General features: G+C 39.7%; 2 protein-coding genes across 2 annotated transcripts in view; one reads left to right on the top strand and one right to left on the bottom strand.

The window, feature by feature from the left end:
• The window catches only part of PLEKHB2 (pleckstrin homology domain containing B2), a 472,273-nt gene that overhangs the window by 416,234 nt on the left and 33,345 nt on the right, over positions 1–22,694 (top strand). The gene's annotated exons all lie outside the window — the stretch shown is intronic.
• FAM168B (family with sequence similarity 168 member B) lies at positions 4,101–22,082 on the bottom strand. Its single transcript, XM_061378943.1, has 6 exons — positions 22,002–22,082; positions 18,143–18,226; positions 13,248–13,390; positions 11,956–12,133; positions 10,582–10,710; positions 4,101–9,213 (listed from the first exon to the last, which is right to left on the bottom strand). Exons 1-5 carry the CDS (start codon positions 22,069–22,071, stop codon positions 10,598–10,600), a joined length of 588 nt encoding a protein of 195 aa, XP_061234927.1. The 5' UTR covers positions 22,072–22,082; the 3' UTR covers positions 4,101–9,213; positions 10,582–10,597.

Raw genomic sequence — 22,694 nt, 5'->3', positions numbered from 1 at the left:
TTACGTAAAGCACGTGAACCAAGCAGAATGATTTGCTGATGCTGCCACCAGAATGAAGAGAACCAGTGGCTGCTCAGTAATCTTGTTGCTGCTCTGACAAGAAGAAATAACCTTTATTTCAAACTACTACGAGTTGGGAATAACTGAATCAGAAAAGGTGGGTGTAAACACTAGAAGAATGCCTGTGCTTCGAGTTCTGGTAACATCAAAGCAGTACAAACTGTCTTTGTACTAAATCAAAATATCAAATCAGTTCCCATGGAGCTCAAAGTTCCCACAAAGCAGCCTTTAGGATCTCTTCTATTTATTACCTGAGCTGTAGGCTGCAGGGTGGGGAGGTGCCCTGGTTCTGTCCAGCGCCATCCATAACCTTGCTGTTGCTGTACACTGCAGGCAATTCCAGCTGTCCAGGACACTGCTCCAGAATGTCCATCTGCCCTCCAGAAGCCCAGGGTGCACAGCCCACCTGCACCTGAGTGTCCAAACAGCTTCCTGAAAACATGAGAAAGCCAGGCCCCCTGCCATCCCTCAGGACAAGTGAGAACTGAGGCATCTACAAGTAACAGACATTCAAGATAATCTAATCTCAGCTTCAGACTGAAAAAGCTACATTTATTGGGATGCCACAATGACAGTAACTAGCTTTTCTTCATAAAAAGGCCTTTCATTTTTTACAATATAGGTCAAAATTTCAGCTGTGCTCCTCCAGATTTACTGTAGTGCAAGCACATCTTCATGTAACACCAGAATTAAATACACCACTGTACTGATTTTTACATTATCAGTCTTCTGAAGTATTGTACCACTTGCTATACAGCCTGCTTAAGAACTTTGTCAGCATTGTTGAGGTGCTACAGGTCCCAACAGGTGCTTATTTCTTGTTTTACTGTTGTTAATAATTCAACTGTTTTCAATTCTCATGTCAGGTTTTGCTGTGTAACTGCTTAATGGGGTTATGATACTGCATTACCTGTTTGGACAATGAATATGATAGCACAGTGATTTCTAAAACTTTAAAGAACAGAGCAGTTCACACTTCATTCATCCACTACTGTACCTGCTGCTACTCAAGTTTTCTACCCCACTTAGCAGGACTTGGCACTGCTACCGACAAGCATCAGTACCACACCGGTATAATCGTGAGGTCTATGGCATCCTGTACCAGCCCACCAGTAGAAAGTCCCTGCCCCATAGCTCCCAGCCTAAGCAAAGCTGTAGGATCAGGTCTTTGGGTAAGTAATGGATTAAAGAATAAGAGCTCTGGCAATGGACAGAAAATAACTAAAATGAAGTGTTCTCAGATGATTTTAACCCACTGAAGGTACAGAAGCCAGAACGCACCCCTGCATTTTTCTGTTCAGTGCTGCACAGATCAGGGTGGGTATGGGAAGACAGCCTACTGCATGCTCAAGAACACCAGCAACTTGAATTTCATCTGCCTTTATATTCAGAGCTGTGCACACAGCTCCAGGCTCCTGAGAAGCCAAGGGCACTTGCTCCTGCCCAGCCACACAGCAGTCAGAGCTTGCCTGCCTTGGGATTAACACCTCGCACCACGCTTCATTTCTCACCACATCACCCAAATGTTTCCTTAACAACGAACTCCATTACTAAAATCCCACAGCTTCAGCAGTGCTGGTGGTTTTAGGTAAAATACAAGCTGCTTTGTTCTTTTTGCGTAACACTCCTGTCATTTTTCCCCCTGCAACCATGCCACTCGTCTCTGCATGCAGTGAGCTTTTCTTCTGCACAACTTTGCTACCAAAGCAGCTCCCTGTTTTACAGGCTGTGCAAATGAAACACCCTTGATACTTAACCCAGACTTGTGTACCTTTGTGTGTAACTGTTTACACAGACATTTGTGACACAGGAAATAAACAAGCTATCAACTTTGCTTTTGTCAAATTCTGTAATCCTCCCATAAAACATTGAGTATACAAAACAAATCTTTGTGTCTGCTACGACTGGAGCTATATAACAGCACTCTGCTTCACAGAGCTGTATCTTTCCATACCCGCTCTTCTCCCTTTTCTCAGATGTAGCAGCCTGTCTGTACACCTTACCTGGGCTTGATAATCGTCTTTTTTCTTTAACCTCCAGCAACCTGAAACAACACACCTGCTATCTAAATCACACCATCCTCAAGAACAGCTTTGCCCCCAGCTCCAGCCAGTTACTCATACCCATGAGGCCCAACAGCCTTCCCTGTAGGTCTGCCATTCTCTCTCTCCAGTGCAGACAATACAACTTCCCATAGCTACCAAAGTGCTCTTAACTGCTCTACAATGGGGTTTAATTTGTATTTTGCTAGAGCAGTCCATTCTATTCTGAGTAGCCAACAGCCTGATGGAGTTTGAAATAAAATACATGAGAGCATTTAGCCTCCCACACCTAAGTCAAACATTCTATTCGTGCAATGCAGCACCACCCTGAACCCCAGCACTATCACTGCTATTTCCTGCAAAGGAGAATTCCCAGCTAAATAACAATGAGTACACTGCTCCCAACTCCAGGGGAGCTCACCAACAAAGCTATTTCTATTGCTTGAGCTCATCTACAGTGAGCCATGGAGTTCGGAATCAAAGCAAGACATAAGAAAACCAAACTCCCTTCTTGCCCACAGTCAGTTACAGAAGAACTTGAGACTCATCAAAATGTCTTGCCTTACTTCTGGCAACAGCCAAATGAATGGTTATGTTTTGGGAAGGGGCTCTGGCTGTTATCAAGTGTTCAAAGCTGCTTCTAAAATAAGGGGAATTCTTATCTGCACAGTTCACAGCACCTCCCACTCATGAGCAAGTAAGTGGGAGAGCAATATGCATCACAATGTCATTGCAGAGTGAATCTGGGAACAGGGGGGAAAAAAAAAACCCACAAACATAAATGACCCACCATTTTGATAGTTCCATGGATACATTTAACACAAACTAGAAAGAAACCCCATATACAGAACCTAAAGGTTGTTCAGTACCATGTTCTTGCAAGTGGCAGATACAGTGCAAAGTAACTCTTCGCAACAATAGACAGCCACAAGAACAGCTGCACCAGAATGCCTCTAAACAAAGAATGATCAGCACCATTGTAGAGAATGGTTTTACTCCTCTGTGTCCTCCCAGCTTTCAGCGACCCACTGGTTCAGGATTCTGAATTTCCATCAGCTCCTGTGATGTGCAAAAAAATCCCCAACCAACACACACAAAAACCCAACCAAACTAAACCAAAACCCAAATCTATCTCCCTGGAAAATAACAGTGACCCCAGGATACCTGACCAGCAATTCACCTGAGGTGCAGTAAACCAAAATCTGTCCATGGGATTCGTGGTGCTTTGCTTTTAGAAGCTCAGCTACTTGACTGAACAATGAAAGAGACCTGCAGCAATAAACTCAAAAACCAAATGCTATTTCTGCAGATCCATGCAGTTACTGATGCAGGACCTTCCTCTTCCACATGTTGTTTTTCACAGGCATGTTAGCAGGTAAGTTACTGTTATTTTTGGAGACCTACAATAGATGAAATAGCCAGTTAGTTCAAGCAGTACTGTCCCGTCCCTCTCAAATATACCTACTTCCATTCTAACAGTGTCACAGCCACCCACACTTGAAAGAAATAGGATGATTTCACAGAGTTCACACCTACTCAATTATTTTCCTCCTGGAGAACATTCAAGACACTGATCTACAATAGCTTTCTGCTCCGGGACTGTCACCTCTGAAACAGCACTGATCTGCTATCAAATACATGCTAAAGCACTGTGAAACTTTACATATTACATTGTTTTAAGCTATAAAGTAATAAAAACCTCGAACCCCAGGAAATCCCTCAAAAGGGAATGAGGCAGGGTTGTACCACCTTTACCATACCCTCAAGCTGGGCAACTTAGGGCAGCTTAACCTTCACTGTGAAGCCTTTTATTACTGTGGTTTGTTAGCCATTAAGAAACCTTACTGAGAAAAGTCACTTAAGCAATTTAAATGTTTTGCTTTGCTTCAACAGCTCACCAGATTTCATTACCTTAAGGAGTTTAAAAATACCAGCTGCTATCCAGCAGCAGAATTTTATCTAAAAGGATGTCACCAAAGGCAGGAGGAAAAAACACAATAAGCAACACAAGTCAATCTTTATTGAAAACAGAAGTATTAATACATAACAATTCTTGTTACAATAAACGTGCTTTTAAGAATTTAAATCTGAGCTCATCTACTCATTGAATTGCATAAAAAATAAAAAAGTATGAATTTACACAATTGAACTGGCTCAGAATGGAATCTCCACTCTTTGTGTTGATGCAATAGTTCAATGCAAGAGTGAGTGATGCCTTAAAACTTATTCTGGAAGACAACATTGACCTAAACTTAAAAAAAGTACCAATACAACTGTTCCTAAGACAGTTTTAAAAAAAGTCATAAAAAGGAAACCTGTGTCTATTTCATAACAAACATGGAGAACTATTACTGGGGCCTCTTGTACTTCCATTGCATGCACTCACTTCTTCAAATCTTAGATAGGAGGGCAGCCAATAATAGCAATACAATTAAAAAAAAGAACCACTAACAAATCCATTCTACTTAAAACAAGTCCGTACAGCAGCTAGCTCAAAAAGCTTTCCCAGTTTGCCTGCTAAGTGCCCAAAAGCCACAACAGTTTAAAAAAGCCACGTTTACTTTCTAGATGTTGAAACTTCAGAGCCCATAAATCACCGAGTATTTTGTAAGATCAGGAACAGACCCTTACTACCTGTGGAATTCGGGTGTTTCAGTGTTAGATTCAACCCGCACAACAAAAGGTCTGCTTGTCCCCAGATGAGCCCTGTTCCTTCTTCCTTCCCTTCTGTCTACAACACCACAGCTCATTTTCTCTCAACACCTCCCCAGAGGTGTATACACCACACTGAAAGAGTCCTCACTACTTCAGAGAGCTCAGAATGAACTGGATTCTTGGCAAAGCTTGACCCACAAAACTATATCCTAGCTTTGCGACAGCTGTTCCTGTTAACTGGCATTCTACCTCCTCAAATCTGAGGGTCTCCAGGAAGCTCTGAGCAGATGAAACACAGATGAGAAAGCTGATACTTAATAATGAGAGGTATTCACAAACACTTCGACAGGAGGATTAATGGACTGCATTTGACTCTCTGCACATGCTAAGGTCGGCCAGTGACACCTGCTGGACAAGGCAGGATATGGATCAATCCTCTTTCTACCGCACAAACCACATCCTGGGCAACTGCAACCAACCATTCAACAACCACAGCATCTGTCCTCTTTCTCCCAGGTTCCAGCTGAAGCATCACTATTGTTCACGTTCCTAAGATGAGAGAGTTGTCATACATGGCATTTACTACACTCTGGTAGGAGCTTAAGCCTAGAGTTAAGTGGTGGTATCAGATTACTGTGCTTACCTGTTCAATCAAAATTATGTTCTAAACCCGGGTAAATGGTGTACAATACTGTGCTTAAGCACTGGGGGATGATTCCAAGTCAATTCTGACCATCTCTTGCCCAGGTATCTTAAGTGGCCTCACTACCCAAGTAGCAGTGAAGCCAGAATGCTCTGTAGTCAGTGTTGAGTACCCTGGTATACAACTGTACCATGAACTATTCTCAGACAACACTAAGACATGGTGGTACTTACGGAAGGTGGATTGGGATTTTTTTTTTGGTTTTCAGTGGATGAAGCAATACAAGGAAGGACTTCAGCTAAAAGAAAGGATTTTCTTCATCTACCACTGCAGCTAAGCATTTAACTTGCATAGTAAACTCAAAACGAAGCTTTCTTGAACAGCATTCCTTGTGTGTCTCCTAAAAACTTCAAACAGGAGATGGTTACAATAAGCATAAACAAGATCTAGTAGTAGGCTCTCCGTTCTCCTTCCTAGTATTTCACTATTCACCATCACACCACTGACGAGGGCTACATCATTCTGGTGCCAATTATCAGCCACTGTTTCTTGCTGCTGCTACATTTACAAGACATTTTAATTGGTTCGTACTGACCCGGGGAATAGCTCAGTTTGTAAAAAATACTTGATCTAAATTCAACACCTAAAATTTGAATTAAAAAAACCAACCAAAACCAACCAACCCCAAACTTCCTCAGACTTTTCTTTGTTATTGCTGCAACAGTTAGCTTCAGTTCCAGGTTTAAAGTAGTACTTTTACTGGTTTAATCATATAAAGCTGCCATAAAAGGTTTTTTTGTAGGTTTTTTTTTTTTTTTAAAGAGAAGCTTGATCTGAAATGTCTCTACTGCACCAGCTCTTGTGTTTTGCTGAGGAGCTCTAGTGCAAACACATACTGTGTATTTATTTATAAAGGAATTCTAAATAGGGAATGTTATATAAAAAGCAGGAGAGAATGTTTCATAACACCCTCGCTGTGTAAACGCCTATTTAATGATGTACAGTTTCCTCTGCTGCAGTTTTATATCCATGCTTTCTACTATTTGCAACAAAATACCATTAAGATAGTTATATATACACGTGTTCCCCCCTGTCCCCCTGCACTGTGCTTTTGGTTACTTTCCATATCAACCTTCCCAGCAGATTATAATCAAAACTGGGAGGTGTGGTACCTTTTAAGAAAGGTACAGTTTCCCCCTCGTGGATGAATCCCATAATGCAACTTAAGAAATAAAAGTGCTCAAGTAAGTGAGACTGCCTGCATGTTATGGAGTATTATACAGAGACCATTTCCAAGATGACATTTAGGAATCTGAAGTTAGAGTGAATACATGGGAAGTTATATTCATTCCTTAACTATTTATCTATTGCAGCATTCATGAAAGTTCTCTCCTGTTTTCAAAGCTTTAGGTTTAATGGGTGACAAGACAGGAGACAGCAAAGCTCTGAGCTTGTTCTTTACAGCTGCTCCCCAACATAGCACTGTTTCATACCTCAGTCATGCTAAGACAACAAAATGTCACTCTCTACTAGCTAAAATGGACAAATGGCCTGTATTAATGTTTACTGTACTCTCTGGCACACCTGACTAGTCAAAGCTGCAAATCTACTTCACAAATGGAAGTGTTAAACAGACTTGAATGAAGCAGTACGGATTCAATTAAGTTTGCCTGGCGTAATTTTCTGCTCCATATAAAAATATATGGAAATCCCTAAGCTGCAGTAAGTGCTCGTGAGTAAGGTTTGAAGTACTTATTCCAACAACATAGTTATGTTCAAGGCATTAGAAATAAGGGGGCCGTCCACTGACAGTGATTCATGCAAAATAAACCTAAACTTTATTAAACAACAACAACAACAAAAAAAAAGGAAGTACAAAATATGGAGAGTGCTTACTATAAAATAAAATTACTGAAGGCTTTAGCTTTAACCACCGACAGGTCATGAAGGTACATAAGCCTCCGACAGGGCAGAGTACTGGAATGGCAGCATTAAATCAGCACTGATGCTACCCTGAAGTAGCTGCCAAATCTGTATAGGAGCAGAACACCCCAAAACAAAGCGTAACTACATATACAACTTTAAAAAACCTGACTTCTGAATGGAAGTTAACCTACAAGAACAACACAGCCTGACACACCTTTGTGTAAACGATTAAAAGGGAACAACATTTTATAACCATTTACTGCATCATTTATTGCAGGCAGAATGTATCCAAAAAAAGAAAAATCGCATCTTTGTGGAATCGTAAAGTCAAGGAGGCTTAAGAAACCCTTGATTTTAAATGTGCAATATTCAATTTTAAAAATTTAATATCTCCCCCGCAGCAATTTTGGTATACAAATGGGTTCTAAGGCTAGCCCTTTATCCCACAGCACTTGCTTTGAGGTACTCTGAAAAATTGAAGTTGCAAGAAAGAATATCACAAATGACTCATTGCAATGAAATGCTAATCTGCAGTCAAGTCTTTTTTCACGTGCTTCCAAGTGCAATTTAGGAAGTAAAAAGAGAAAACACTTAAGAAAACACACCAAAATGCTGTAACCAACAAGTGACTCCTACTTCCATTACAAATGTTCTCAGGAAAAATAAAAATAAAATAAAATAAAAAAAATAAAAGAACAACTATTTGAAACTTCTATATTCTGGCAGCCCTACTACGGCATAGCCATAGTCCTTACTGCAAGTAGCTAACAAGGAAATTGTGTTAAAATGGTTTGCTCCCCTTTAACATACTCATCAGGCACACAAGCTTTCCTCCGAAAAACATGCAGCTGAACTCCTCTTGGTTGTAGAAAGCCCTAACATTTCTTAAGTTCCAGGAAAGCAAGCTGGATCAACTGCACATACATTTGCAACTCACTACAACATCCTTTAGGAAAAACAGCATGGATTTCCTGAACTGAGAACTAAAAGTGTTTTTCTATCAGTCTGTGTGGCAGTCTCACTTTGACACATCTCACATCATATAAAAGATAGTACTGGATATGTATCTCCCCAGGACATGCAATTCGTTACGCAGGTGACATCACCCCCTACTATTCCTAAGAACCAGTTTTGCCTCAAGGAAGTTTGCATTATTTACTGGCACACACAGCATTACCTTTGTCATTTCACTCTGATCCTTAAGAACGTCTGTATAACACTGAATCCTTACAATGAAAATGAAAAGGTATGAAGTAAACTAACTGTGTGCAGGACTTCTACAGCTTGTCTGACTCATTTTCCAGTCACTCCAATTTAGTAGTTGAATTTGAAAAGAATACATCACTTAAATGAAAATATGCCCCTTTTAAACTGGCAACTCCATCAACCTGAAAAAGGCTGATGCACTTAGCTAATGCATATTATAGTATTCTATAAAGAAACTCATGATTCTGTCTCTTAAGACCCTGCATACATTACAACAGTGCATTAGTGATACAAGTTGTAAAATACTTTTCGGTTCCTTTGGATTTGCATATGATGGTTTTTGCATCAGTCACTGCAGGTAGATTGAGCAAGCTTTGTTTTTGTGTTTTAACATGCATTCAACTAGATATGGATCAGACTAAATTTATACTCCCTTTTTATCTTTATAATTAGCTAAAAAATTGCAAGACAGTCCACAAAACAGGATTTGCTTTAAGACTAACTGCTGGAGTTCCAAGATGTAAGATATGCAGCACTGGAAAATCTTCAGTGATCAGGTATTAGTAGTGTTTAGCCAAGTGTTGAAAGCATTCAGAAGGAAAGTCCTGGTTGGAGGCATGAGGGCTTCAGCACCAACTTTTAAACCTCAATTTCTTGATTGCATATCTCCCATCTTCAAACCTACGTTAAGAGGGGGGAGGGAGGGGAAAGTAGGAAACATTCTCAATTATGCGAAATACTATTTTGAGTGTGGAACAACATTCAAATACTGCATGCACTGTATTGATAATGTATATAAAACAGATGGTAATAATGCTAGGCTAGCACTTATCCAGTCAACTGAAACCTAGAAGTTTCTAGTTTACGAATTCACTACACTGATTTTTCTCCCATCATCTCTATTTCAGCTGTCATCAGTGCAGTCTTAAGTTGAAGCTGCAATATTAGAAATGTATTTTGCACTAAGTTTAATTGTCAGCAGTCATGATTTTAGTCACAGCAAAACTCTCACTTTAATACTTGCATTATTTCATCCAAGAGTGTCATATTATACAAGTAAAACATTTCAGGTTTGCAATTGGTAAGAAACATCACAGCAAAATAAGAAATGGCTGTCGCATTTACTAACTCAAAGAGAATACAGTCACCTGCAGTCCACAACTCTGGACTCCTAACTACTGAAACAGAAACCCAGAGTTAAAGTTAACTTTGACATAAGCTAAATGGACTCAGTGAAAACCACAATTTCATCTAGTCTGACAAGTCCTTATTTCAAAGGAAACCATTCACAATTTATGCTAAAAAACACCTCAACATGAAACACAACAAAAAACCCCAAACCAAACCAGAAACGGAAGTGAGGATCCCCAAAGTATCAGACTTGGTCAGTTTGACACATTACACCCCCAAAAATCTATCCCACATTACAGAAGATTTCAAAATTAACTCCTTTTCATGAAACCCCTAGTGTGTTAATACACACTAGACAACTTTTCCATGCCTGCAAGAAGTGTGAACTGATGCTTACCTGAAACAGAATGAATAAATACAATTAACTCAAGGTTGTGTATTTGTTTTAGCAGTTTGTGAGAAAGATTCAGCTTCAGAGCAAGGCAAAACACTTACCCTTGCCTACATATTCAGCCTATCAAAAATAAGACTCCAAACCTACATGCATTGCTTCATGCAGGAATCACAGTAGTTCTGAATTCAGCAATTACCAATGAATCCAAAATACTGAATGTATTTAGTCCCAGATTTATTTTAATACGGCAAACTTGAGGCTCATTCTTTCCTATTCAACACTTAACCATGAAAATGATTGATGATTTCTGAAGATACAGACCACTGAAGAGGTCCCAGTAGGCTTCTCTCCCTTGCGGGGAACAGCTGTTATATAAGCAGTACTTTCTGTGTGTTCTTACTCAATTAGCATAGTGCACAAGTACCCCAGACTGCTTACCTTCTGAAAATATCTCCCTGAAAGAACCTGCAGTGCTGGCATTTATAGCAACAATTAACTGCTTTCAATCTAAATCAGTAACTTACACTGACTGCCAGATGATCACCACTGTGGGGGCACATAACTATAGGTTGGTGTTCCCGGAGCCCGGTACGTGGGCATAGTAACTGGATGAGGGGCTACTGGAGTTGGGGAATGAGTTGTCAACAAAGTACCTAGGATGAAGAGAACATTTTTTTTTTTTCAGTAAGCATAAACTCTAGTACAAAGAAAAAAAACAAAGTGGGAGGAAGAGTTAATTACAGAACAATTACAATTCATTGTCAAAACAATTACAGCTTGCTCATCTTCCAATGCAAAATTACCAGTATCCTTTTGCACTCCAGCCCCTACCTTCCTGCAAACATTTATGCAAGTGGATCATTCTGATGTTTAGTCCAATGCACACAAAGATATTCATTACTCAAAAATAGTTCTAGCAGAAACCCTGCAACATAAGCATTATTCACTGCAAAATTTATCCCCACGGCAGGCTTTACATGCCAAAAAATATTTGATGGTAGAAGTAACCTGACTAATAAATCAGAATAAATTTATTCTTGTTCACATTATTACAGATAGGTTTTTACAGACTAAGGGGCTTCAGAAACGAACAGGCTGAGACAGCAGGATCTTGAAACAGCCTTACTCCATAGCACTTTGCAGAAATAGTAACAAACTCCTGGGATAAGCTTGCCAGCATACAAAACTCCAATGTTAGCTCTGTTTGTGACACACAGGTTGTCTAGTTTTGAGATCCCTCAAATTAAAGAATGTATTCCCCAGTGAGTTACCACCCACTGAGAAACAAAGCATGACATCCCCTCAGTAAACACTTATAGATGAGCCTAGGATATTGGTTAAACACTTTCTCTCAAAAAATGCTACCACTAAAAGAGCGTGGCATTAGGAAGTAGGCATCCCTAGCCACTGCAAATGACATGGAAGACCTGCAGGGAGTGTAAACACAAAATATTATATCTCAACACACAAAGAATGTCAGTGATATGAGGGATGGACTGAAAACACTGCTTTTTCCTCAGTCTTAAGAGGTGGCTGTTTTCAATCAGGCACAGAGAAATGTATTGAGAAGAGGAAGTCAGACTTTTGACAGTGGTAAGATGAGAAGCAAAGGATGCAAGAGTAAGTGAAAGTCCATAAAGACATAGAAATCTATTTTACTGTAATACTAATATCTGAAAAAAGATGTGGTATCTCCATTCTTAGAGATGATCCAAATACCTCTGAACAAGTACACAACCTGATATAGCCAGACTCAATTTGAAGACCCTGGACTAGATGACCTCCAAATGATCTTACAATTCTGCCTAGTACACCTCTGGCATCACAGTTAGGTAATGCAACTGTGGTCTATCCTGAACTGAAGCAGTCTGAATCAAGAAGACATAGGGTTCACCTACCTGCTGACATTGCCATAGTAGTCCCAGCCACCATACCCATAGTCACACCGTTTCCTCTTGGTGGTGGAATTGGAGCAGGATACATAGTTGCTGGCATGCCATTAGGCTGCACAACCGTGGTGTGGTGAATTACGTGGGGTGGTGCTGCATACAAAGGCTGTGTGTAGTAAGTGCCTTGCTGTAGGAGAAAAAAGAAAGTAAAGGAAGTAATTACAACGGGGAAGATAAATGGTGTCTTCTTTCACAATCAGGCACTGGAACAGGCTGCCCAGGGCAGCAGTGGAACCACTGTCCCTGGAAGTGTTCAAAAACCCATGTAGACAAGGCCCTTAGTGACATGATTTAGTGGTGGACTTGTTAGTGCTGGGGGAACAGTTGGACCTGATGATCTTGAACATCTTTTCCCACCTTGTTGATTCTGTTATTGTGTCATAAAAGCATTATCCTAAAGATACAATGTATTTACAGAGCAGAAACCAAAACAGTCATTTCAACTACTCTGTTGCACTGGCAAACTTTTTAAACATTTAGCCCCTTTTTTAAGGCATTTAAGATAACATTCAAAGCAGGGACCTTCATAAAACTCCAATGCTGACTGTATGATCAACAACATGGACTCATCTGTCTTTCTCTTCACTTCCTACCTTTTCTATATTAATCCATGATTGGACTTCTCTCACTTTCACAACTTTTTATTCAGCTGCTTTTAGTTAAAGAACCAAATGTTTTAGGCAAATCCAAGCACACTGAAGAGACTAGATAAACCTTGATAAGCGCTTATTAATTCCCTTCAGCTACTGTGTACATGCCAGGCAAGATTCCTCTATGCAAAAAGAGGGCCAGCTTTTCCAAAATACCAAGCTCCCTTAAGTGTCTTAATTCTATCCTACTAGTTTTCAACAGTGTGCCTAGGATGAGACTTCTTAACTCCCTGATTCACAACAGAGGCTTCCTAAAAAAAAAACCACATCAATGCATGCTTATGGCAGTTTTTGACAAAACAAAATCAGATGTGGTAGTTAGAGCATCCAGCACATATTTTTAAAGCTACTGAATCTAGTGTAATTTCGCAGGCTGAACACATGATCAGTAAGTACAGAGCAACTGTCATGCAAGAGTGTAATAGTGCATACAGTAAGAATTCTTAGTTGTGATTTACAGAGTATGTGTAAGCAGCTAAAGCTTTTACCATACATGAAGAAATGAATGTCATGTAAAATTTAGAGGTCAAGCAGGTATTAATGTAATAAACAAAATACCATCCAGACAGGTTTTTGGTTTTGTTCATTTACCTGTGCATATGGATTCTGCTGTGGATAGGCACTTCGAACTGGGTACACAGCAGTCTGATAGGGATTCGGTGATGACGAATACGGTGGCACTGCTCCACTAGTGGGTGAACAAGATACTTTATATGGGGTTCCTGGTGTATAACCTGAAACAAAGACAAATCTGCATTAAAAACATGAAAACTAAGTGCCAGTACACTGCTTTCTAAAGTCAAGGATAACAACTGTCTTAATTTCCAAATGCCTTAATCTTCACGAGTACTTAGTACGCTAGTCTCAATATCCGAGCACAAATTCTATTATTTACGTAACACACTTGACTGTGTCAATTAAGTTACTGATAGTTAACTGCATTTTGGCACTGTATGTTTTTCAGATCTCTGGATATGGGATTAAAGAAGTGAATTTGGGTTTCTGTACCAATATCATTAAGTATTTATATTTGGCATAGTAAGTGGCATTCCTGCATAGAAGGATTTGGCACAGCTTAGTGTCAGCCCAGTTCTCAATGCACCATGAAAATGTTCTGGCAAAACACAGTAATGGTCAACTAACCTGCAGTTACATTCTGGAGAAGATACAGCACAGAACAATTTCAAGTGCTACAAATCGTGCAAAAAGCTCAAGATTAATTTCAACAGACACAATACTCTACTTTAACTTACATTTATTTATTCATACTTGTTTTCTGGCTAAAATAAGTGGCAAAAATAAATATGAGCACTCACACCTTTAAAATATGAGCACCACAGAGCTCATCACAACTGCAAATTAGACTTTGAAGGTATTTAAGTATCTTTAAATCTTCTTTTTATTACTCATGTACACATACCCTTAATCATCACTTGGGAATTACTTTATACATTTACTGTAATACTTCAGAAGCCATCAGAAAGAATTCTGCATTAGTATTACAAGGCCCCCAGAATCAGTCTGCTGTCTAAGAGCTGGGAACTGTTTCGATTTTTACAAGGATAAATAGCAACTGCTTGGCTCATGCTGCCTAAAGACACTTCTTCCCTAATTTCTCCAGCCCTCATCAGGCAGTCTCAGGATAACAGAACAAGGGCTCGATAAGGCATGAAGGAGATCTACTAGAAGCACCACTACTGCTGCTGCACACTACACTCCCAAGATTATATTATGGCTTAAAGTCAAGAGTGGCAATACAAATTCCTCTGCAAGCAGCATCCACCAGTAATTACATTTAGGGTACTTAATAACAGGGATGACCTATTCTGGCAAAAGCGTCAAGGCCCTAGCCTCTGCTGTGCTGAAAAGATCTTGGGTCTCAAGCAGGTGTGTCACTCTAGGAGGCAACATCCACAGGTGTGATTTCTATTTAGCTGGAACTGTACAAACTAGTACTAGCGCAAAACAAGGAACTAAGAATACTTGGTAATTATAGAAAAAAAATGAGACTGTCAGAATTGAGAAAAGGTTGACTTCAAAAACTGTCTAGAATGTGCTGACTTCAATACCGAGAACAGATCTGAAGCCACAGAGCAGAAAGAACACTGGCATTTGTGTTGTGAAAGATCAGTCTGTGCAGACAGCATGATGAGAGATGACCTTCATGCTTTTTGTAGAAGTCTGAGATTCTTTCCAATTTCATTCCACCCTTCACACAGAAAATGGTTACATTCACAAAGAAGTAAGTTTACTGTGGGGTTTGGGTTTTTTTAATGGAATCTATCACCTTTGAGACAATAAAGAAAACTATCACAGCACTTACTCTGAACTCTTTTACAGATCCTAAGTACTTCACAAATAGAGCATGCTGAGGAAGTAACTTCTATTTCTAGTATGGAGCGCTATTAGTGTTGAAAAATTCAACCACAAAATGCTGAACACAAAGCATCACAACAGCACTACAACTATGTCCTCATTTAAGCCCCCTCTCATTCTAAAAATTATAGTTGCACAAGCAATTAACTTTTCATTCTTACGAAGTGGCAGAACAGTTCTTACACAGATGTGCCTTCCCATTTAAGTTTTGTCTCCCTTATAAGGCACAAAGACCTTAAAAGTAAACCATATGGTTATTCAAAACCACAGAAATCTAAGGAAGATACCTGTAAAAAGGTGCCCTTTCTGAACAGCAGTTATCGCAGCACATTCAAGTACTTCTTCGTGATGTGGATTTACAAAGTACTTGAAGTTGTTACCTGCCTGTGTTAGAAGGTCTGGACATTTCAAACTTTAGTTCATAGCTTAAAGAGTAGCTAACAATTAAAGTTATTGTTAGTTGTGAAATAAAAGCTTATTTTCTACTCAATAGCAATAGGCTCTCACAGTACTACCTTTAAAAAAACTAAAGGCATTTGAAGATGGTGTATGACTTCTCTACACCTTTAGTCCTTTTTCACACAAACGTAAAGATTTCTTACCTTGCTATGTAGCATCAGATATATTCCAAGATCAATCAATGCACACTAATCTTAAACAACCGAGTCTAACAAGTCAAAGAATCTTTCCCAGAAACCATAGCCTTCTACTACAACACGACTGACACAGAGGAAAACACCAGTTAACTGGACAAAAACAAGCTGGTGCTAAAAGCCCATGTGCAGTTTTGACAGGACACCATGCTAAGAGTTACACCCTTGATAGGAACTGCTCTTCCTTGAGCATCTCGCTCAAGAACGTTCTGAAGCAACCCAGTGCAAATGCAAGCTGATAACCCCAGATATGGTACTTACACAGAGGCAGTACCCTAGACAAAGGATTTACTTTTTTTAACTACTGGAATTTAAAATATCCATTAATTTCCTTCCTTAAACTCACAAACAAAGACAAGCTGGAATCAGTTCTGCACTTGCTATGCCTCTCATTAATGAACTGCAGACACAGGGTGTACCAAACAGAATACTTCAGAGTTCCAAGGAAAGTCACACAGCTACACCCTTTTAACAGGTTCTTGCAGGCAAACATTTTAGACAACTTACTCTCTCTTGCCTCAGAATTTACTGCCATACCCTTTGACAAGTCTGCTGGTAGTCTGTGAAATGCCATATGGTACAAACATAGAAATCCAATATAGAAAGCAGGCTTCCACAACATAAGCTTCACAGTTTCAAGCAGCATCCTTTCCTACCCCGTAAGTTACACATGGACAGTCAGGAACAAACTTTGTTATGTGCAATGTGTACCCCTGAAAAACTGGTATAATACACCTAAGGGAAAGAGTTCCTGCAGATGGCCAAGATCTACACTAAGAAAGCAATTTAAGGAATTCCTTGGTACATAAACTAACCGTAAGGAGAATACTGTTCTACCAGATGCATGTTCATGGTTGAGGTGAAAATTACATGCTGCCAGTTTCTCTTCTGTTTCAAGCATCAGCACAGCAAAATTATCTTCCAATAGCAAAAGCAGAATTAAACAAAAACTTCAGTGAGCGCAATCACAGAATCAACCAGGGTAGAAAAGACCTTCCAGATCAAGTCCAACTGCTACCCCAGCACTGTCAAGTCCACCACTAAACCATGTCACTAAGGGCCTTGTCTACACAGTTAGGAAGTTACCTTCCACACCCTCAAAGAACCTCCTGGATTGTTTCTTTGCTGTGTTGCACTTCCAGCAGTTATCTGGTAGACTGAAGTCCCCCATAAGAGAACAAGGGCAAATGATCGCGAAACTTCTCCCAGTTGTTTGAAAAAAACTTTATCTGTAGCTTAATCTTGGCTCAGTGGTCTATAACAGACTCCTACCAGGATATCTGCTTGGTTGGCCTTCCCCCTGAGGGTCACCCACAAACATTCAACCTTCTCACTCCCAACACTGACTTCAAGGCAGTTGATGCCCTCCCTGACAACATAACACAACCCTATCACCTCTCTTTCCCTGCCTGTCCCTCCTGGAGAGCCTGTAGTCATTCACTGCAGCACTCCAATCACGCAAATTGTGCCACCACATTTCTGTGATGACAACTATGTCATAATTTCCCTGCTGCATACCGGCTTCCAGCTCCTCCTGTTTGCTGGCACTGATGCATTTAAGTTGCCCTGAGGACCTGGCCTTACACAGCAGCATGCTATCCCCTGGCTCATTTCTAGAGAGCCTGGTGTTATCCCCTTCCCCTTCAAACATAGTTTAAAGCCCTCTCTCTGATCCCCGCTAGCTTCTCGGCTAGGATCCTTTTTCCCACTCTCGGATAGTTGCACCCCACTGGCCACCACCAGGCTTGGTGCTGTGTGAACAGACCCATGGTTAGCAGTCCCAAAATCCTGATGTTGACACCAGCCCTGGAGCCAGGAATTAACTTACATGATTTTTCTGATGCTCCCATTGTCATTGTTTGGTTTCTCTTGTGCCTCTTTTTCCATCTCTCTTTTCCTAGGCTCATGACATTGCTTTCCTCTCAAATCAAAAACATGGAGTGCAGTTCTTTAAATCCTCCCCCAGTATCCACTATGGACAAAACAGTTTTATCCAGCAACCAGGCTTTCCAGACAATTGGTTCATGCAAGACAGTTTCAAGGGCAGAAACAAGGCAGCAAGCTGAACTTGGAAAGGTATGATTTAAGAATAGGGTGAAAGAACAATTGTGAAGACAATACACAGAAGGAAAAACGGGGATCTGGAAACAACCAGCAGAACACAGAGCAAGCAGAATGACAAAGGAAGCAGTGAATGGAAACACAATTGTCAAGTGTCAGCCTGAAATACAGAAACAGCCAAAACCCCAGCTTTTCCCTTCTCTGAAGGTGAAAGCAGTATGACTTAAGACAAGATTATACTCCATTTATCAGATGATTCTTTATGAGTCATATTCAAAGGAATGTAAAACTTATCACACAGCTTGTTATTGTTAAATCACTACAGCTCTTCCTCATTCTTGGTTCTAACAACTTCTAAACTTCATGTTACTGCTTTGACATACCTATTACACATACCTGTTTGGAAGGTAGGATTTGCTCCAGGATACATATTAGGGGAATAGGCAGGCGCAGCTGCTGCATAGCCCATGGGGAAGCCAGCTAGAAGAAAGAATACATCAAAGTTATTTTCTAGGCTGACTGCACAGTCTAACCAGACTTTACTCTCAAAAGATTGCTTTACATCTTTTAACTGAGATAAGCTAACAGATGGCTTTCAGTCTCACCTCCTCAACTAAAACACTGGGCTCCTCCCAAGCCACCTGAAGTGGAATGCCAGATGAAGTGAATAGCTAAGGAGTCACAAATTCCATTCCCTCTACATTCCTGTCTCAATAAATCTCACACTTAAACACGTAGATCTTAAAGTCTTGTGTAACTATCCAACTGTTCTTCCCTCAAGTTTTAAGACCTAACATAAATGAAATATTTGTGTGAACGAACTTATTCACGAAAATAAGCCTCTAAAGGTCAGAGTGAATCTGACTCTAGATCAGAGATAGAGAGTACAAAGCAACCATGAGTAGTCCAAAACGCTTGCTGTGTTTCATACAGATTTGTTGTTACACCCAGGTACCAAGCAAGGTATTGGCAAAATGACAGGTGAACACTTCTACACCAGAATACAATAACTGTGGCCTCCAACATAAGGCAAAAACCAGCATTAGCAAAAAACACAGTTACTTGGAAGATACAAACTTTATTCAGACTGTAGAAACTGACACTTCTGAATTAATCATAGCTATTAATCTTACCAGTAACTTTTTCACATTATTCCAAATTATAAACCCGAATAATGTCTGTATTTAGAAAGACAGTTACTACTACATTTTATTATCAACATTGTTATCAACAAATGATTTCAACTTCCTCAAATAAAAGGCAATTAGTAATTGCACATTTACTGACAGGCTTAAAGCTGCTAGTTTTAAACTGCTATTTGAATTTGTAGGGTTTTTATTTCATTATAAATTGAAGAGTCCTCAGCAATTACTCCTAATGATAAAAATGCTTAACTCGGGACTACACATGCTAACCTAGTTTTTTAAGGCACTCTAAACATATGAAGTGACATACACTTGGCACTACTAGGCCAACATGCTGACTAGGTGGTCAGCATGGGTAAGACTAAGAAAAGCATTAAGCTTCCAAATCAAAGGTAAAAATAACATATCCAATTCGTAACAACTTTTCAGAGTTTGAATAGCTCTTAGGTTTTCAAACTGACAAGCTGCTACTAAACAGCTTTAGACCTTACTCAGACTGACTACACATCTGGAATTTGATATATGTTTTCAGTCCTCTATTCTTTCTTCACAGACTCACCTCCACCACAGAGCTGCTCAACAAACAAGTCCTTTGTGAAAAACAGAACTATGACAAGCAGCAGTTTTAATTTCTCAGAACTTGCACCCATATGGATGAACATTTTGGAATAGATTCCTTGCTACTGTAAACCCACCCAACAGCCTCAAATAGGTGCAGTATAATATAAACAGCTATTAAATATGCAACAGCTTTAGAAACACACTGCCTTTAAATAATACATTCCACCCAGTGATATCTTCATTACTTTCTATTACCACGCAAGTTGTGTAAATTCGATGATTCTGAACAGAGAATCTGTAGCTTTTTAATTAGGAGAAGCCAAGAAAAGAGACTCAGTCATGCAACACGTTTGTTTTGATTTTTCTTCCAATTTTAAAATGCAGGTCTACTTTTTGTTTTAGAGAATAGGTTTATCCCACAATCTTTATGCCTGAACCAGGCAGCTCAGCCAACTATCTGTCATCAGAGAGCTGGAGCACCTCTCCTATAAACACAGGCTGAGAGAGCTGGGCTTATTCAGTCTGAAGAAAAGGTCCAGGAGACCTTAGAGCAGCCTCCAGTGCCTAAGGGGGCTGACAAGAAATCCCAAGAAGAGCTTTTGACAAGGGCTTTTAGTGACAGGACAAGGGGAAATAGATTTAAACTGACAGAGGGGAGACTGAGATTATACATCAGGCAGAAATTCTTCCCTGTGAGGGTGCTGAGGTGCTGGCACAGGGTGCCCAGAGAAGCTGTGGCTGCCCCACCCCTGGCAGTGTTCAAGGGCAGGTTGGACACAGGTGAGCAACCCACTCTAGTGGAAGGTGTCCCTGCACATGGCAGGGGGTTGGAACTGGACAACATTTAAGGTCCCTTCCAATCCAAACCATTCCATGATTCTATAGCTAAGCTGACTTTAAGGGTCACATTTGTGTAAACTGACTGACTGATGAAAGGAAGAATTTCAAGTGATCAACTTGTAGTATGACATTTAAGGCACTTGTAGAACAATTCTGCTTCAATTCCATGTATTTTACTTATGCTGATTTACAACCAAGTGAAGACTGGCAAATATACAGTACTTTAATAATTCAGTACATAGAATGTACATGAGAGTTTAACTTCTTAAGTAAATTAAGGCTCCAGTTAGCTTAGTATAAATGAGAGCTTCAATGCAATGCGTAAATGATATTAAGTACAAATGAAACCCTGGCTAATATAAATGTGTTTAGAAAATGAAGAGATAATAAAAAGTTTTATTTTAATAATTCATAATAATTTCTTATAAAGCAAAAGAAAGCCTTGAAAAAGCAATTATGAATATAGACATAATTGTACTGTAACTGGTATTTATTAATGAAACACTGCTGCTTGTCTATTATAAAGTTACTGTAGTCCATATAACTAAGACAATTACAGAGAATAAAACCATCCCGTGGATCTCATTGTTACACAGTATCAGCTTTACAATTTATTTCTGCACCATGTCAGCCACACACGAGCCTTAAAAGTATTGCAACACAGTTTGTTTTCCCCTTATAGATGCTGTAGAAATCAAGGAAAAGTACACTTATCTGAGGAAAAAAAAAATTAAAAGTATCTGAAAAGCAAAAGTGGAAGTTAAAAGGTTTGGGACAATCAAGTAAAAAGTATTTATGCACCAGTATTTTGAAGCAGGAAGAAAAGTGGAACAGAAAAATAGGAATTAAAGGACCTAAGCTGAAAACCAAATTAAAAACCTGTAAATACCAGTAGGAAAATATAGTATAGCTACGAAGAATATAAAAAGAAACTGTGCAGAGTGACTTCTAGCTCCCAGCAAAGACACTAACTGAATCACCAAACAGCCTTCCTGTAAAAGCTACAACAGGTTATTTGGTTATGATACAAAATCCCAGCCAAAAGACCCTCCAGCCTCTCCCAAGATGGAGTAATTCCCCTATCCCACAGACAGCAGGGGAAAAAAAAAAACAAAAAAAAGGCTGCATTCAAGACATACTGCTTGGAACACCTCACAGAGGTGCACAGCCCTTCTCTTCAGCCTTCCTGGAAAGTTATGAACTTCTGAACTATGGGGACATGAGAGGTGAAGCCTGCTCACACACATATTAGGAGGTGAGCAAAAAAAAACTTGATAAGAAACTTGAATCCAAGTAAGAAGCAAAGAAAGCAAGAAATATTTAATTTCTGTTTTTAAAATGTTTTGGGACATTTTCTTGATCCCACCTTTCATGCTATGCTGTGGGCAGTTGTAAAACAGATAGCATGAACAAGAATTAGAGGATAGAAAGGTTAACAGCACCAGCCAACCAGCAGCAAAAATAGACTGACTCCTCTTCTTGCAGGGCATAATTATTAGAGCTCCCAAAATAAGCTTCTTTGGAAGAGATACTGAAGTTAGAAATATAAGAGAACAAGTAACATCACTCTTAAAATGTCACTTTTTGTATTTTTACATCTCCCCCCATCCAAAACTGATTACCATACATGAAGTCATTCATAAATGAGTATTCTTCTTGATTACAAAGATCAGTGTAACTGAAGCTCATTAAAAAACAAAGTTACTTACCTGGATAACCAATTCCTTTGGCATTTGCATAGGGAACCCCAGAAGATCCAGGGCTATACACAGGATTCATGATTTCAGTAACTGAATTGGGGGGGGAAAGAAATAAAGAAGAGTTTATTTAAGTATAGAAAAAACCTGAAATCTCAGCAACTAAAATGGAACTGAAAACAGGGAAAAGCATATTAGAAGAAAAATTAAGGGGAAAAAGCAACTCCACTACTCATCAACATTAAAACTGTAACTACAAGAAAGGGAGTCACTGGAGAAACAAGCTTCAAAACACCACAACCCTCAATATGCTAGAGAATGTCTCAGGAATGAAACATTCCTTGTTGCAGAGCATGCTTCCAAAGTATTCTCATCCCGAAGTGTTCCCCATGGTGCACAAATCCATAATCCACTGCAGGAGTTCCTATGTAGTGGACTTCTCTCCCATGTCATCTATCAATCACTCATCTCATCTACCTACCATCCCATCAGCCTTGAAAGATCTTCTCATTTCTTTCTTGAAGTGTCTAGCCAAGAGATACAAATACTTACTGGCATTTCAAGCCTGGAATTCTAGTCCTTTACCAGCACTACACAAATCAACCATCCACAGCTCAAGTATTACAGAAGAAAGAGGCAGAAGACGTTCTGCATTAGCCAACTAGCTCACAGCTATGTGGTTTTTTAATTGCTGCTAAATTCTAC

This window comes from Neopsephotus bourkii, unplaced genomic scaffold, assembly GCF_033783945.1.
Source record: "Neopsephotus bourkii isolate Nb327-2 ecotype Australia unplaced genomic scaffold, CSIRO-AGI_Nbou_v1 NB_1768, whole genome shotgun sequence".
In the NCBI taxonomy this organism is placed as follows: Eukaryota; Metazoa; Chordata; class Aves; order Psittaciformes; family Psittacidae; genus Neopsephotus; species Neopsephotus bourkii.
The sequence above is the reverse complement of the archived record's forward strand: the minus strand, read 5'-3'. Positions and strand labels throughout refer to the sequence as shown.